The sequence below is a fragment of the Pelobates fuscus genome, chromosome 2 (genome assembly GCF_036172605.1).
Source record: "Pelobates fuscus isolate aPelFus1 chromosome 2, aPelFus1.pri, whole genome shotgun sequence".
In the NCBI taxonomy this organism is placed as follows: Eukaryota; Metazoa; Chordata; class Amphibia; order Anura; family Pelobatidae; genus Pelobates; species Pelobates fuscus.
In genome coordinates this window covers 77,449,511-77,468,879 of record NC_086318.1, presented here as the reverse complement: position 1 = coordinate 77,468,879, position 19,369 = coordinate 77,449,511, and the positions used below count along the sequence as shown (strand labels likewise).

The 19,369-nt window shown below is 40.6% G+C and overlaps 1 protein-coding gene across 1 annotated transcript in view; it reads right to left on the bottom strand.

Moving 5' to 3' along the window:
- Nucleotides 1–19,031, bottom strand: part of GK5 (glycerol kinase 5) — a 59,712-nt gene extending 40,681 nt beyond the window's left edge. Inside the window, exon 1 of the mRNA XM_063442275.1 lies at nt 18,798–19,031. Coding sequence (XP_063298345.1) covers nt 18,798–18,920 — 123 coding nt within the window. The 5' untranslated portion in view covers nt 18,921–19,031. The remainder of the gene's footprint in view (nt 1–18,797) is intronic.
- Nucleotides 19,032–19,369: the final 338 nt, after the last annotated feature.

Below are 19,369 nucleotides of genomic sequence, written 5' to 3'. Positions count from 1 at the left end.
ATATGTTTGCTACTGTATACGTCCTTCCCGCCAGGATTCCTTTAACGAAGATGTATCTGCCATCGCCGTCCGACAGATGGTCTGTGGGCACGAACTGGAGGTTAGCTGCGATCAGGATAGCTGTCCCCGTTTTTCGCATTGTGGGGTGATTGCTATAGAAATTTAGTGGGTAGTGTCGGTTTTTGAGTAACGAGTTTGCCTCCACTCTCAGGTGAGTCTCCTGCAGGAGAGCAAACGAAACGTGTTGTCTCTTGAGGGTTCTCAAGAGGTGTGATCTCTTTTCAGGGGTGTTGAGGCCCCTGCAGTTCTGTGTCGTAATGATCAGGGGTGCCGGAGAGTAGGCCATTGCCGCGTCCCACTCGTTGGTCAGCTGTATGCGGTCTGATCCGTACCTCCAGCCAGGGGTCTCCACCTCTTGTGTGCGGGAACGGGGCCGGGGCCTGCCGGATCAACCGCCGTAGGGCGGCGGGGAGAAAGAGCGGGAGCAAGGGAAAGGAGGAAGAGCACAGAGGGGAGAGAGAGAGGCAGGAGGGGGGGGTCGGGGGGCCAGGTGAGCACCCCCCTTTGTGTGCCTACTTGTGTTTGGTTTGTCCCCTGGAGTGTGTGTGGGTGATTAGTCGCGTGTGGTGGTGAGAGTGTGTGCGCGGCTGTTATGTAGGGTGTGTCCGTGTGTGTGTGTATACCAACTTATGTACCAGGGTTTATTTGACATCAATGTATGTAAGCTATATGGTGCAACTTTATTTTGCCACTTTTTAGGAGTTGCTAGAACTTCCCAGTTCACTGCTCGGAATACTCCATCAAGTACCTTGAGGTGTTTTTTAGCAAGGATTCCTAGTCTTTTATACCAGATGAACTTCCAACCACTTTAAAGGAACACTATAGTCACCTAAACAACTTTAGCTTAATGAAGCAGTTTTAGTGTATAGATCATGCTTCTCATGTTTCACTACTGAATTCACTGCCATTTAGGAGCTAAATCACTTTGTTTCTGTTCATGCAGCCCTAGCCACACCTCCCCTGGCTATGATTGACAGAGCCTGCATGAAAAAAAAAAAAAAAAAAAAATGGTTTCACTTTCAATCAGATGTAATTTACCGTAAACAATTGGATCTCTATCTCTGCAAATTGAACGTTAATAGCATACAGGAGGCTCTTGCATGGTCTAGCAAGCTATTAACATAGCAGGGGGATAAGAAAATCTCAATTAAACAGAACTTGCAATAAAAAGGAAGGATAAACATTAGATGACTTTTTATAGGAAGTGTTTAGGAAGGCTTTGCAAGTCACATGCAGGGAGGTGTGACTAGGGTTCATAAACAAAGTGATTTAACTCCTAAATGGCAGAGAAGTGAGCAGTGAGACTGCAGGAACATGATCTATACACCAAAACTGCTTCATTAAGCTAAAGTTGTTTTGATGGCTATAGTGTTCCTTTAACCCCTTAAGGACACATGACATGTGTGACATGTCATGATTCCCTTTTATTCCAAAAGTTTGGTCCTTAAGGGGTTAACCACAATTCAGATCAAATCTGAGGTAATGGTTGATGCTTCCCCTCTCCTGGCTTGGCAGGGTGGGAGTCATAAAGATAAACCTCTTACCCAGAGTACTCCATCTCTTCCAAATCTTGCCAATAGTGCTCTCTAATAGGCATCTTTACATCTCTCCGTTCACAGATCGTTAAATTAATTTGGCAGAAGAGTAACTCCCACATTAGCTATGGTACGCTGGCCCTCCCATGCCTGACTTCAAGTAATATTATACGACCACATACCTACTACAAATTGTGGATTGGACAAAAAAGGGTTACATAAACTGTGGAATCTCAGTCACACTAAGTGTATGGTCAGGCATGGCTCTCCAATGGGAGCTCACGTCCTTCCCTTCTCCTCTGCTTCATCTGGTAAGCAAGCCATACTTTCCATGAGTGCTGGAAGTTCAAACATTTTAACAGTTACTGGGATGCATGCTACCCCTGGTACCCATAAAGTGCAGGACGGGGTGGTATGCCGTTTACCCACCCTGGAAAGGAACCGGAACCCCATGTTTATCGGGCACAGACAACTAATCACATTTTTCAACTCTATCCCACATTGCCCACTACTGCTTTGCGGCTTAAAATCGTTCAAAGAACTTTGCATGGATCCTGATCCCATAGGCCATTTAATCTCTTTATATGCAATAAACCAACTCCAAGCCAGGGACCCCGTATCCAACTTTTTTGAAAAATGGGGGGAGGCCCTTCACACCCCCACAATGGAAGACAATCTATGACCTAACACCACACAGCACTATTTCCAGTAAATTTCAAGAATCAGCCCATAAAGATTTTTCACTTTGGTATAAAATCCCCGCCAACTCTTGCACGTATTAGACTAACCAGGATGACCAATGTTGGAGGTGCAGAGGGGAATTTTTTCCATATTTGAAAGGAATAGCCGTTAACCTGCCCTTTATTGGCTAGAAAATCTATGACCATTTGCATGCTCAATGTGGCCCATGGACTCATACCCTTATAATGGAAGCAGTCCACTTCTCCACCTATACATACAATGCATGGAGGAACTTAGAGCAACGGAAGACCTAATTTTTAGGCCAGAAGAGAGACAACATGCTTATATGTCCATATGAACACACTGGATACTTTGGACTTTAATAACATAGATAAATGCACAGACATTGTTCAGCCAGTCCAGTGGAAGGGGGGTGACTCGTGGGGAACCCATGCCAAATACACTTATCACATAGACCAGACACTTTGAAGCATGTCCCGTGGGCCAAACACATGCCCTTGTTCAAACCTTCCCATGACACAGTTAACTAAAGGTAGTTCTGAACACGGGATGGACGGGGGATGACTGACCTGATCCGCTTTTTTGCACACTGGGTTTAGTTATGTTCCAACTGTGAGAATATTTTTGTCTGTGAATCAATTGTAAACCAAAGGTTTGTCATATACAATCTACCAGAGACCTGCGAGACTCACTTGGTTTCTACTTGTGATTTTGGGCACTGCGTGTCCAACTTTAGTCCTGGTTTTTGGGAGCCTGTTTTTGTTACAAAATATCTAAATAAAAAGTTATTTCCCCCAAACATGAGGTACAGAGATAATGCGTTTAGAGCTTATAGTTAGACTGGACAAAGCATTATGTCTGTAATCCTTTAATTTTTATGTGGGTGCATTAAAAAGATTTAAAGGAAGAGTAGGAAGATGGTAGCCCTGAATAACCCCATTAGTTTTAAATATGTCCTCTTATAAGGGCTCTTAAAAAGTGTATATCTTCCAACATTTTAAAAAATGATAAAGAAGGACACTTTAATTTTAGGGGTGTGAGTGGGGGTGTGACCAAGGGCAAGGCTGTTCTGTGAAATTTCCGGTGACTTACTACTAACAAAATGTAATTTAAAGCAAGATAAATGAGTATTTACACAGACCGATACGTAACCATTTATTGTAGTATTATTACTGCTGAACACCAGAAAAGTATAAACACCAACAACGTGGAGCTCCTATCGAAAAGAAGGACACTGCGCAGATCTCTTTCCATACATAACTGATATATTAATTGATCTATTAAGAGTTTTTTTTGGAAAGGGAGATTTGATTTCCAATGTCTAGCTATTGTGATTGTGGTTGCTAATAAACAATGCATATGTTTAAACAAAGAATAAGCCCAGGTCCATAATGGTTTAACCATTATACAATGCCACCAAATATGTAGAAAGGAACCGTCTAGACGACCACATCTCCAACAATTAGATATTTGATTAGGATACATCTTAGATCTTTTATGAGGCGTCAGGTCCCATTTATTGATTACCATATACTGGCATTCTCTTGTATATCTTTGAATGATCGACACCATCCTTTTTTCAGTTATTTCTAGATCCAATTCCTTTATCCATTTATTTAAGATCTTTAGAGGATAATTATTTATGGAAAATATTAATTTTTTAGCTTTCATTTTTTTATATGAGAATATCGCTTCTATTGAATTAGTAATTGTTTTCGAATTCCTCAACAGGGAAATATTTTATTTATTCAGAAAGTTTTTTATTCTTTAAAAAAAAAAAAAAAAAAAAAAAGTAAAAAGGTTCTTTATTAGGAAGTTGAAATGTTGGCATAATTTCTGCAAAGGGTAATATTTGATCTTCCTGTATAATATTGACTATTCGCATTTCATTTTTGAACCATTTATTCAAAGATATGTCTGCATATTATCTTCTAAAGTTATTAGTCGACAAGTCTTAGGGATTTTTTGTGTCAATTTCAAACTTTTTTTTATAAAACATCCCAAGCTTGAATTGTCTGGGCTAACATTAATTATTTGACAAAAGATTGGAAATAGGTCGCGCTGCAGTAGCAATGTATAGTGGTAATATACTCACATATATTATTATATATTGTACTCACATAAAATGTAAAAGGCAAGAAGATGAATTAAAAATAGTCCCAATACTTAGTAAACTTCTATAGGGTCCAGTTGACCTGTAGAGACTTGGATATGTAATGAGTCCAATAGGGTACTGGATCTTCAAGTACTGGAGTAGTCTTGACTCAGTTTTGGATATGTGGATATAAAAAGACAAAAAGTACTCCAATGGTGCAGACTGCGAGGTGACGGGTAAAAAAATATATACACAATAGGGAGGTAATCCACTCACCTATTTGGGAGCATGGACTAGCTCAAGTATTTCTGGCATTCAGTGGCGTCGATCGCCCACTGGTAGGATATAGTTGTTGATGATCTGAAGAGCTCCTCAGTGTGTAGAGAGATAAAAGCCAAATATAGTGCTCACTATATATTATAAAACAGGTAAATAGTGAAGAAATGGAATACTCACATTTGCATGAGCAGGATATACTGCTCAATATGATAGCGTGGGTGGTACTATCCCCACCTAGGATTCTTGGGCAGATGTACGCTCCAGTATTATAAGTGACCAGGTGTAAAATCAATAAATAAAATAATAAAAAAGGTATATGTCAAATATGTGGTTTAAACAAAGCCAATATTCCTTTATTAATAATATTAAAATGTAAAGTTTAAAAAACAGCCAAAACGCGTTCCGCCACACAGGGCTTTATCAACTGGCAATAAGAAAACAACCTGGTACATAGATGCTTATATAGGCTTAATAAACATTTGCTAATTCAAATTTTGGCGCCAAAATGACGTCATTGGTATAATACATTAGAACAGTACAAAACATAAATGTAATGGGAACAGAGTATTAAGAGGACAAAGTAAATTGTTTTACTCTATTTTATTTTTAAAAACGAGTGTTAACTTATAAAAACTTATAAAAAAGGAAAGAGAGAAACCTAATCACGTGATCGCGATCTACCGCGATTACGTGGTATGCCCCAATGGACTTTGGGAAATGTATGCTGAGCCGAGGTCGGCATGGATAGACATGCCCTCCTCTGACGTCAGTAAACAGGGCGGTGTGATAGTACTATCTACACGGCGCCCTGATTGGATTTGTTAGCGGCAAAGTGCTGAAAAACAATAAGGGAGGCTTATACTCTAAACAGCAAAGTGCTTTGGGAAGTGGAGTCCGCGGGTGGAACGCTCCCAGAAATGGATGCGTTCCACTCAATAGTCACCTCCCCCAGCATCCAGTGTAACCATAGTAAACAGTTAAAGAACAAATATACAAACATGGTGATTTACCTAAATCCTGAATATGATTCTTACAAAATAGATTAATAAATACTTTAAAAGAAAACGGAAAAGACTTATAATGGACATGAGATACTTTTTCATAAAATACTTTTTTTTAAAAAATACAGGGGGATAAATAAAAATACAGAATGGGTAAAAATTTTATTTTATATAAAACAAGTGTAGAAGAAAACGTATACTTAATTTCATAATGTCACATGGAAATATTAACCCAAATGGGATACGTAGTGAGAGGAAATGTATCCTACCTTTTAGAGCCAAATAGGAAATTCCCCTTGGATTATTATACCATGTTATGCATCTTGATAAAAACAAAAGAATATGTGAGAAGATGACAGGAGACATGACAAAAAAATAAATAAAAATTAATTAACATTTTTAATGAAAACATTTATTTTTTAAAAATTCAAAAAAAAAATTAAATTAAAAATACTTTTTTTATTATTATTTATATATTTATAAAAAGTTAAAAAGATCAAATTCAGCATTAAGTCCTTGTGGAGAGAGGGTTTTAAGTTGGAAGACCCAGTACATTTCCCTTTTCCCTAGAATTTTTGTCACATCTCCGCCTCTCCACGGAACAGTAACTTGTTCTATCCCGGTAACCTTTAAAAATCTCGGGTCTTTATTGTGTGCTAAAAAGTGTTTTGAAACTGAATGATTATCGTACCCTCTTCTAATATTTCGACAGTGTTCCGCCAGTCTGGTTTCTAGGTATCTTTTAGTCATGCCTATGTATTGGAGTCCACATGGGCATTCTAACAAATATTTAACTTTTTTGGTATTGCAGCCAATAAAATCTTTAATTGGGTATGAAGCTTTTGTCATTGTGGAGGAAAAATTAGTGGTTTTGGAGTTGGTAGTTGGGTTTGTAGTTCTACACACAATGCATTTGTTACACTTAAAAAAGCCTTTTGGCCTAGACAAAAAAAAAATACCTTTCTGTTTCTTGTTTCAAATGTTATTTATTTGTTAGAATGCCCATGTGGACTCCAATACATAGGCATGACTAAAAGATGCCTAAAAACCAGACTGGCGGAACACTGTCTAAATATTGGAAGAGGGTACGATAATCATTCAGTTTCAAAAAACTTTTTAGCACACAATAAAGATCCGAGATTTTTAAAGGTTACCGGGATAGAACAAGTTACTGTTCCGTGGAGAGGCGGAGATATGACACAAATTCTAGGGAAAAGGGAAATGTACTGGGTCTTCCAACTTAAAACTCTCTCTCCACAAGGACTGAATTTGATCTTTTTAACTTTTTATAAATATATAAATAATTAATTTTTTAATTTTTAAATATTTTTATTTAAAAAATGTTTTAATTTTTTTTTTTAAATAAAAAAAAAAAAATGTAATTAATTTTTTTTTTTTTGTCATGTCTCCTGTCATCTTCTCACATATTCTTTTGTTTTTATCAAGATGCATAACATGGTCTAATAATCCAAGGTGAATTTCCCATTTGGCTCTAAAAGGTAGGATACATTTCCTCTCACTACGTATCCCATTTGGGTTAATATTTCCATGTGACATTATGAAATTAAGTATAAGTTTTCTTCTACACTTGTTTTATATAAAATACAATTTTTACCCATTCTGTATTTTTATTTATCCCCCTGTATTTTTCAAAAAAAGTATTTTATTGAAAAAGTATCTCATGTCCATTATAAGTCTTTTCCGTTTTCTTTTAAAGTATTTATTAATCTATTTTGTAAGAATCACATTCAGGATTTAGGTAAATCATCATGTGTGTATATTTGTTCTTTAACTGTTTACTATGGTTACACTGGATGCTGGGGGAGGTGACTATCGAGTGGAACGCATCCATTTCTGGGAGCGTTCCACCCGCGGACTCCACTTCCCAAAGCACTTTGCTGTTTAGAGTATAAGCCTCCCTTATTGTTTTTCAGCACTTTGCCGCTAACGAATCCAATCAGGGTGCCGTGTAGATACGTACTATCACACCGCCCTGTTTACTGACGTCAGAGGAGGGCATGTCTATCCATGCCGACCTCGGCTCAGCATACATTTCCCAAAGTCCATTGGGGCATACCACGTGATCGCGGTAGATCGCGATCAAGTGATTAGGTTTCTCTCTTTCCTTTTTTATAAGTTTTTATAAGTTAACACTCGTTTTTAAAAATAAAATAGAGTAAAACAATTTACTTTGTCCTCTTAATACTCTGTTCCCTTTACATTTATGTTTCGTACTGTTCTAATGTATTTGTCAGGGTACCTGTGGTCTCTACCTCCGGAAGAGTTATAGACTTAGCTGTTCCTTCATCCAGATGGCCTGATGGCTCCCTTCCCCATGGTCTATCCGGTCATGCAAGGCCGGCCGCGAGGGAGTGACTGCCTTTTACAGCATCTAGGCAGGAAGTTGTCATCAGGACACTCCTCCGGAACGACCTGTCACTCAATTGCTGCAGGACCAATCAGGAAGCCTCGGAGGCGTGGCTACTGCTCTGAACAGGGTATTTAACAGAGCTTCTTTCATTAGCTCATTGCCCTGTCGTGGTTCTAGCTTGTTCTAGTCACTCAGTGCTTGTGTATTCTATTATCCCTTTTGGTTTTGACAAGGCTTGTTTACCTTACTCTGCTTATCTCTGTTACCCTTGATTCGGCTTGTCTCTCGTTTACCTGTCTTCTGTTACCCTCGACCTCGGCTTGTCTTTGACCATTCTTTACTGTACTACTTACGTTAGTCCGGCCATTCTAAGGTCCGGTATACGTATCTGGCTACTGTTTGTACTCTGCGTGTTGGATCCCTGTCCCGATCCTGACATTACGACAGGGCCAATGGATCCTGCAAGTACAAACAGTCAGCTTGCTTCTCATGATCCTAGGTTTGAAGCCATGGATCATAGAATGGATCAGATGGCGCTTGCGCTACAGGCACTTTTATCTCGTGCCAATAACCCACCAGAGGAGATACATAATACCCCTATTTCTCCTGTCGGTTCAGGTCTAGAGGTAGCCACAGTGGGTGCTTCTTCTCGCATTACCCGCCCAGTACGCTATGGCGGGGCTCCTGAGAAGTGTCGTGGTTTTTTAAAATCAAATTAGTATCCACTTTGAATTGCAACCTCGCTCCTATCCTACAGATAGGGCTAAGGTAGGATTTATTATCACCCTACTTATTGAGAAGGCTCTGAGATGGGCCAACCCATTATGGGAAAACGAAAACCCATTGGTGTATAACTATAATGCATTTGTAGCTGCTTTTAGAAGAACATTTGACCCTCCAGGTAGAAAGGTGAATGCAGCCAGATTACTGTTGCGCCTGAGACAGGAGAACCGAACACTTGTGGATTATGCACTAGAGTTCAGGTCTCTGGCGTCAGAATTCAAGTGGAATGAGCAGGCATATATGGATGTATTTTTGAATGGCCTATCTGATGTAATCCTTGATGAGGTTGCTACTAGAGAACTCCCTGAGAATTTAGAGGACTTAATTTCGTTCATCTCTCGGATAGATGAACGTTTAAGAGAGAGACAGAACACTCGAGAGAGGAATCGGAGACCTTCTTTTAGGTTAGCCCCCGCTTTTCCAAGTCCTGACTCCACAGTATCTTTGCTTCCTGAACCTATGCAGATAGGGTATACCCGCCTCTCTGAGGAGGAAAGACAGTACAGGAGAAGAGAGGGTCTGTGTATGTATTGTGGAGCCAAAGGGCATTTACTCTCGAACTGTTCTAACCGTCCGGGAAACGCTCGCACCTAAGTCTCTCTAGAGGACAGGCCTTGGGTGTTTCTATTTTGTCCTCTACTCCTAATTATAAAGATCACAGGCTTCTGCTACCAGTTTCCTTAACTTGGGAGAAGGAAGTAGTCAGGGCTATGGCTTTGATAGATTCCGGTGCTGCTGAGAATTTTATAGACCAAGCCTTTGCTATTAAAAACAATTTCCCATCCCAGCTAAGGGAGACACCCTTGGCCGTTGAGGCCATAGATGGTAGACCACTACTAGACCCTGTTATCTTTCGTGAGACCGTACCCATTAATTTAAATGTTGGTATCCTACACGTGGAGAATTTATCTCTTTTGCTGATTTCGTCCCCTTCCGTTCCCATAGTTCTGGGGAACCCATGGTTGAAGAAACATAACCCTATTATCGATTGGGAGTTAGGGGAGATACTCTCGTGGGGCCAGGGCTGCCAGGAGAGGTGTTTAGGCAAGGTTTCTCCATTAGCTAACATTAACATACCGGAGAATCCTACTCAGTCCACAGAAGGACAGATACCAGACCTTTACCTGGACTTAAAGGCAGTATTTGACAAGAAGAATGCCGATTCTTTACCGCCCCACAGGTCATTTGATTGTAAAATTAAGCTTCTACCCGGGACTATGCCTCCGAGGGGTCATGTATATCCCTTGTCTGTTCAGGAAAACTTGGTTCTAGAGGAGTATATTCGGGAGAATTTAGAAAAGGGATTCATTAGGAGGTCTTCTTCTCCGGCCGGGGCTGGGTTCTTTTTCATTAAGAAAAAGGATGGCACGCTGAGACCTTGTATAGATTACCGAGGCTTGAATGATATAACTGTCAGAAATGCCTATCCTATCCCACTGATTACCGAGTTATTTGATCATCTTAAGGGCTCCAAAATCTTCACCAAGTTAGATCTCAGAGGAGCTTACAATTTGGTGAGAATCCAGCAAGGTCACGAGTGGATGACGGCATTCAATACCCGGTATGGCCATTACGAATACACTGTTATGCCATTTGGACTATGCAATGCTCCTGCAGTATTTCAAGATTTGATTAATGAGGTACTTAGGGAGTTTCAGCATGATTGTGTTATTGATAACCTGGACGACATACTAATACACTCTAAGGAGATTGAGACTCACCATAGACAGGTCAGAAAGGTGTTACACAAACTTCTGCAACATGGTCTATACTGCAAATTGGAGAAGTGCAGTTTTGATCAGGCTCAGGTAGACTTCCTGGGGTACGTGATTTCTGGGGAAGGTTTTAAAATGGATCCTGGTAAACTCCAATCTATTTTAGACTGGCCTTTGCCCAAAGGACTCAAGGCTATCCAAAGGTTTATTGGGTTTTCCAACTACTATAGGCGCTTCATTAAGGGTTACTCCTCTATCATTGCGCCTATTACCAATATGACCAAACAAGGGGCTGATACTAAGTTCTGGTCTGAGGAAGCTCTTTGTGCTTTCAAAACTCTAAAGGAACTTTTTGCCTCAGCTCCCATTCTAGTTCATCCTGATACGACTCTGCCTTTCTTGCTCGAGGTCGATGCTTCTGAGACAGGAGTTGGGGCTATTCTGTCTCAAAGGTTAGGGGTGGATAAACCGTTACACCCTTGTGGTTTCTTCTCTAAAAAAAATTCTGGGCCTGAGAGCAGATATGACATCGGGGAGAGGGAATTGTTAGCGGTCATTAAGGCTTTAAAGGAGTGGAGACATTTACTGGAAGGGACACTACACCCTGTTACTATTCTAACGGATCATAAGAACTTGTCTTATATTGGGGAGGCGAAGCGCTTGTCCGCCAGGCAGGCTCGCTGGGCCTTGTTCCTCACTCACTTTAATTATGTACTTACGTATAGACCTGGTTCTAAGAACTCTAAAGCCGATGCATTGTCTCGTCAATATGAACCATCCACTATAACTGAACCACTTCTGTCCTCCATAGTTCCTAAGGGGAATATCATCGCGAACACGAATCTCAGGATTCACTCTCCATTGCTTTCTGAGATCATGAAGTTTCAGCATTTGGCACCTAAACAGACCCCTGGGGATCGACACTTCGTTCCTGCCGCTCTCCAACTGGAGGTGCTACGCTGTCTCCATAACAGTAAGGTGGCTGGGCATCCTGGCATCCGCAAGACTTATGCGCTGGTCTCTAAAGATTTTTGGTGGCCTGACTTACGCAAGGATATTAAAGAATTCATCGGGGCATGTGAAGTTTGTACCAAGACCAAGCTACCCCATTCGCTCCCATGCGGATTTCTACACCCTTTAGAGGTTCCTGAAAAGCCTTGGTCCTGCCTGGCAATGGACTTCATTGTTGATTTGCCTATCTCTAAAAAGCAGACTGTCATCCTCACTGTGGTAGACAGATTTACTAAAATGGCTCACTTCATTCCCTTACCTAAACTCCCATCTTCGCCCGAATTAGCGGAGATATTCGCCAGGGAGATTTTCCGTTTGCATGGGATACCTTCCCAGATTGTCTCTGACAGAGGCTCCCATTTTGTTTCCCGTTTTTGGAGATCATTCTGCTCCCAACTAGGCATCAAATTGAATTTCTCCTCTGCCTATCATCCTCAGTCCAATGGAGCTGCTGAACGCACTAACCAAAAAGTTGAACAATATTTACGTTGTTTCGTTTCAGAACACCAGGACGATTGGGTCGGTTTGATTCCTTGGGCGGAGTTTGCACATAACAATCTCATTTGTGATTCTACGCATTCTAGCCCTTTTTTCTTGAATTATGGCTTTCATCCTTCCATCCTTCCTTCGGAGTCTTCTTCTCAAGGGATACCGTCGGTGGATGTTCATGTTGCCAATTTAAGAGAGTTGTGGGATCAAACTCGACAAATCCTTCTGCACAATTCTACGCTGGTTAAAAAACACGCTGACAAACGTAGAAGGGCAGCACCGGTGTTTGTTCCAGGCGATAGAGTATGGTTAAGTACTAGAAACATTCGGTTAAAAGTGCCGTCCATGAAGTTTGCTCCTCGATATATTGGACCTTACAGGGTACTGTCTCAAATTAACCCAGTTGCGTATCGTTTAGCGTTGCCTAATGCCTGAAGCATTCCGAATTCATTTCATGTTTCCTTGCTAAAACCATTAATATGTAACAGGTTCTCCTCCACGATCGCCCCTCCCCGCTCAGTTCAGGTGGAGGGTCAGGAGGAGTATGAGGTCAATTCCATCGTTGATTCTCGAATCTCCCGGGGGAAACTGCAATATCTGGTCGATTGGAAGGGTTATGGTCCTGAGGAGAGAAGTTGGGTACCTCAGGAGGAGGTGCATGCTCCCCGTCTCCGCAGGGCGTTTCCCTCTCGATGCCCTTCTCGCCCTGGTGTATTCCGCCCGGTGGGCGTATCTGAGAGGGGGGGTACTGTCAGGGTACCTGTGGTCTCTACCTCCGAAAGAGGTAGAGACTTAGCGGTTCCTTCATCCAGACGGCCTGATGGCTCCCTTCCCCACGGTCTATCCGGTCATGCAAGGCCGGCCGCGAGGGAGTGACTGCCTTTTACAGCATCTAGGCAGGAAGTTGTCATCAGGACACTCCTCCGGAACGACCGGTCACTCAATTGCTGCAGGACCAATCAGGAAGCCTCGGAGGCGTGGCTACTGCTCTGAACAGGGTATTTAACAGAGCTTCTTTCATTAGCTCATTGCCCTGTCGTGGTTCTAGCTTGTTCTAGTCACTCAGTGCTTGTGTATTCTATTATCCCTTTTGGTTTTGACCCGGCTTGTTTACCTTACTCTGCTTATCTCTGTTACCCTTGATTCGGCTTGTCTCTCGCTTACCTGTCTTCTGTTACCCTCGACCTCGGCTTTTCTTTGACCATTCTTTACTGTACTACTTACGTTAGTCCGGCCATTCTAAGGTCCGGTATACGTATCTGGCTACTGTTTGTACTCTGCGTGTTGGATCCCTGTCCCGATCCTGACAGTATTATACCAATTACATCATTTTGGCGCCAAAATTTGCATTAGCATATGTTTATTAAGCCTATATAAGCATCTATGTACCAGGTTGTTTTCTTATTGCCAGTTGATAAAGCCCTGTGTGGCGGAACGCATTTTGGCTGTTTTTTAAACTTTACATATTAATATTATTAATAAAGGAATATTGGCTTTGTTTAAACCACATATTTGCCATATACCTTTTTTATTATTTTATTTATTGATTTTACACCTGGTCACTTATAATACTGGAGCGTACATCTGCCCAAGAATCCTAGGTGGGGATAGTACCACCCACGCTATCATATTGAGCAGTATATCCTGTTCATGCAAATGTGAGTATTCCAATTCTTCACTATTTACCTGTTTTATAATATATCCAGTGAGCACTATATTTGGCTTTTATATCTCTCTAAACACTGAGGAGCTCTTCAGATCATCAACACCTATATCCTACCAGTGGGGGATCTACGCCACTGAATGCCAGAAATACTTGAGCTAGTCCATGCTCCCAAATATGTGAGTGGATTACCTCCCTATTGTGTATATATTTTTTTTTACCTGTCACCTCGCAGTCTGCACCATTGGAGTACTTTTTGTCTTTTTATATCCACATATCCAAAACTGAGTCAAGACTACTCCAGTACTTGAAGATCCAGTACCCTATTGGACTCATTACATATCCAAGTCTCTACAGGTCAACTGGACCCTATAGAAGTTTACTAAGTATTAGGACTATTTTTAATTCATCTTCTTGCCTTTTACATTTTATGTGAGTACAATATATAATAATATATGTGAGTATATTACCACTATACATTGTTACTGCAGCGCGACCTATTTCCAATCCTTTGTCTTGCCGTTTTCATTGAGGGTATGTGAGGGAACCTCATATCAATAGGTTGCAGCTTTATATCCATTTTAGCTTCCATTTGATCACATAGCGCTGATCCAACATCTATTTGTGTAACATTAATTATTTATTGTACTGTATATTTGATCCGTATCTTTTTTACCGCTGTTAAACCATAGATAGAATTCAAGTATGTCTATTCCTACTGCTTCTGATTCCATTATATACCACATTTCATTTTTTGAAGTATTGGCTTGTAACTCATATGCATGTCCAATCATGTGGGCAGAATAATATAGTTTTATATCTGGATAATTTAAACCCCCTTGTTTATATCTCACCGACAGAACCATAGAGCACATTCTGTGGATTTTACCATTCCACATATATGCCTGGAAGCTAGATTGTATCATTCGTAACCAACTCTCTGGCATTCTAAATGGTAACATCCTGAACAAGTAGGACCATTTTGGGATAATGTAAGCATTTATTGTATTGATCCTGCCTGTCTAGGAAGATTCTAATAGTCACCATTCTTTTAAAGACTTGTTGGTATATCTTAATGGGCTTAAGAACATTTATTTCCATCGTATTCTCTATCTGGGCTGAAACTGTTACTCCTTGTTGTCCAAGTGAAATTATATTTCTACTTAAAATCTTTGATAATGGTATTACTTATATTTTTAATCAAAGTGATTGATTTAGATACATTTAATTTATAAGTTGACGTTTCGTATACCTTTCCAACAAATTTTGTGTTTTATGTTGGCACTTTAGTTTTAAGGACTTTATGTGAAACTGACACTTTAAATATATTGAATTGTGTATAAATATATTTTTCTCTGTATTTTGAAGCAGTTTAAGTGTGTTTGGCAGATAATTGGTTCAGTGAATCAGATACTTTTTATTGGATATTTTGAAGGAATGCACTTTACACAGAAATAAATTGGAACCAAAAAAGTGGTTGATTGGAAACACGCAGATAATACAGCTCCATAGGAAGGGGGCATCATCTGACTTGCACGGCAGTCTTTACATTTCATTATAGTATTGCTACATAACGATTTATAGGCAGTAGGGGGAACTTGATTCCTGGAAGTCACAAGCAAAGAATATTTTGCAAGGTGGGTGAGGTTCTAATACACACACACACCACAATGCCTGCTAGAAAAAACACACAGAATATTGCCTCTTCACCTTCACCACACATAATGGCCTCTTACGGCTGGCAAATCATCGGAAGAGAGGGGGTAAAGTTCTCTAGACTCAGGGCTATCAGTGCTATTATCTACTCAGAATTTCTCACACCACTACCTGGCTTCATATTGCTCCCTATGAGCTGACAAGGGGCGGAGGGAAATTAATTGCCATTTATAAAACAGTGATTAGATTCAAGGCAGCATTATCTCTGTGTACAAATACTGCTTTAGAAAAGAAAAAAAAATAATCAAGGTTATTCAGCATAGCACAAAAAAAAAACCACGTAAAAAACATGCTCTCGAAAAGATACAGTATGCACTGAAATTAAGATTTACTACAACGTGTGAGCCTCTGCAGCTTGGACATTGGATCTGCACACATCTGTTGTAAGGCAACCCAAATGCCACGGGCACTCGGAGATATAAAATAAATTCAACCGGGAACATGCCTTAGGGTAAGAAAAAAACAAAACAAAAAAAAAAAACATAAATTGAAATCCCCTTTGGTGTCAGATGACAATGACCTCTCTAAAAGGGGTGCATTCAAGTTCAAAGTGACATGTGATTTTGGGCAGAACACATAGCTTTGTATGGCAAGGAAGAAGCTCAGATTTCATCAGAACATGCCAAACAACAATCATACACAAAAAGCGACCAGTATAATAGCTGGGGACAATGGAGGGGACTGTTCTTGGCGCTCTTACTTGGCTAAGGCGATCAGATTCTCCTCTCATTGCCAGAATGAAAACTTAACCTTAGATTTTCTATAAATTGTGCAATTAAACTCACTGAAGAAAGCATATTTTCCTGCTATATATTAAAAATAAAATAAAAAATCTAAAAAACTCAATTAAAAGTGTTAATTTCTTATTGAAGGCCTGATCTACGAAATTTAGCAAAAATACATTGAAGCAATTCAGATGATAGTTATCCTTTAAATTGAAGAAAACAAACATACCTTTCTGAATTGAAATGAAATTGTACCAAATTAATTGTGCCAAACATGAAGCACTTTGGCTGGCAAAAAGGACGATTGCAACAGAAATCGGTACTTTTATAACTAGGGACAGAAACGCCTCCCGTCAGACAGCCATAGAGGTTTTCTTACTTTTAGGTCAGTTCCTCACCTAGCAGGCTCCTGCTTCCCCCCTTCTCAATGAGTTGTACAGTAATATAACTCAATAAGAGGCAAAGAAAACCAATGATCAATTAGAAGTCTGTGATTGGAGTATTCCCTGATGAAAAAGGGGAGAGCTTGCAAATGATGCAGACAGCAGGTTTGCAGCTTTTGCAAGCTATTTTAGATATAACCTCCACCACACACTCCAAAGAAAAACATACAGAAAAAAAAATACCTGTATGTTTTCTTTGCGGTATCTACCAAATTATTACAATATATACATTTTCAATGCAGTGTTCCTTTAATGACCTAAAATCTTAGATTGTGAGTTTGCTTGTGTCAGGCTTTGTTCACATCTTGATTTTGTCAAGTACCTGATTAAAATGTACTTTTTACAAATCACAGAGTATCAGGTAGGTAGCTAGCTTTCCGACTGTTGTGGGAATATAACTTCATAATGCTCCACATGCCACGGACACAAACGACTGCAGATCATTATGTCCCATTATTACCTCACAGATGGAGAACTACCTACTGATTACCAGACAATTTACAGACTATTTAATAAATCAAAAAGGGTTATTTACCAAAGTGTGAATTGTCAAGAAGTCAAAAGTTGATTTCAAATTTCAGACCAAATAACCTAACTGAGAATATTGCTGATCAGGAAAATATTTGGGCAATTCTGGAATAAAATGTAAAATTCACTTTGAATTCCCAGAAAGTCAATTTGTAGCTCTGCTATACAGTAACACCAGTTCTGTTAAAATCAAATGCTGTATAGTGTATGTGACGTGGATTTACCTCCCGGACCAACATGTCAGCAAGTAACAATCACTATCAGTTAGGCTTTGATCAAGTGTCTGGTCACTAGTAAATGTACAAGGTCCAGAGTTTAAAATCAGTGTTCACTCCTACAACCAGGAAATAAAAAAAAAAAAAACCATTCCACTAATAAGCCTCTCTGGATTACTGGAGGGTCCGGTTCGTTCTTTGCACTTCTGCCCCAGTCAGATCACCATCTGCACTTAGCCTACTACTTTTCATTACACATTATTCATACAATCTGGCCATTCGAGCACCAGACACCTTGTCCAATCAGTCCCTGTAATCCAACAGTGCTCTGTCATTTTATCCACCGGTCTATTAATTGTTCATATCATGTTACCTGGTTATTACCTGGACACACCTTACTCCACATTATAAGAAGGATTATGAAGTATGATATATCTGGAATGCAATGTGACTATCAAATCTTAGACCGAAATGTAAACACAACTGACTTGGAGAATTTTTCTAACAAGACTACTTTGGTCTAAAATTGGAAATTAATGCATCAATGCATATATTAGCAAATATATCTCATCAATGCATATATTAGCAAAAAATCAGGAAGGTGTTCATTCTATTTCCCCATTAGCGATACTGTCACCTGATCCAGTTAACACGCTCAGCATCCTGTCTACTTTGTATTAGGTATTTAGGCAGGTGACTTTCTGTAATTCCCCTATCATTAAACTGTGCCCTTATGGGGTTTAGTAACCAAAATGAGAATTGTGGAGAATTGTCAAAGGGAATTGCACGTCAAAACAACTATGCAGGTAAAGCAGTGTTAGAGATTATTTTTCAACTATTTTGCCTGATAGGTGCAATTCTTTCCGCATTCACACTGCCATACAGGTAAGTTCCTGTTACCTGGGCAGGTTAGTCTCTGTGCTCCTATCCCATCATTATACCGCATTCACACTGCCATACAGGTAAGTTCCTGTTACCTGGGCAGGTTAGTCTCTGTGCTCCTATCCCATCATTATACTGCATTCACACTGCCATACAGGTAAGTTCCTGTTACCTGGGCAGGTTAGTGTCTGTGCCCCTATCCCATCATTATACCGCATTCACACTGCCATACAGGTAAGTTCCTGTTACCTGGGCAGGTTAGTGTCTGTGCCCCTATCCCATCATTATACCGCATTCACACTGCCATACAGGTAAGTTCCTGTTACCTGGGCAGGTTAGTGTCTGTGCCCCTATCCCATCATTATACCGCATTCACACTGCCATACAGGTAAGTTCCTGTTACCTGGGCAGGTTAGTGTCTGTGCCCACCTGTTTTCCATCACATGTTGCTATAGCAGGTGTCACCTGGAAAGCCAGTCTCAGCACCCCCAGGCACACTGTATTACCAGTGGTGTACACCCAGATAATATAATGTATGTGTCCCCCCCATCACACAATATTAGGGTTCCGGTCACCCCCTTTACCTTATCCTCAGCGCTGCCCACGATCTGGCCCGCCGGGTTGTACACATGGCACCGCAGGACAGTGCTGCCCACATCCACCGCCAGGACCAGCCGCTCGCGGTATCCATTCCTGGCAGAGCCCATTCTCAGGACTGCGGAGAGCCAGGAGTGGGCGTGGCCTGCCCGGGGAATGCCATGTTTACTGAGGAAGGGCTCGCCGGGGAGGAGCTCATTGCGTTCGCTGAGGCTGTTGCTCACCGTAGGAGGCTAAATGCCTGCTGGGATTCCGCCATCTTTACTGAGGGCAATCTGAATGGCTGGCACCGCTTACTGCAGACTCACAGGACGTGGAAAGATGAGACCGTGGTCACATTAATACAGTCCGTTAATGGGGACGATAGCTGTCAGAGAGCTGCTTGTAGTGATGTCGGTGACCCCCTTGGTTTCTCCCATTCACAGGTACTGAACCTGCCATCACTACATACACTATATGATATCTGTGATTTACAGCTAAGAATTTTTTTTAGGAGTTTATTCACTAAACAGTAAGTGGTAAACGTGTACTTGAGCGTATCTTATATTATTTTTCAATT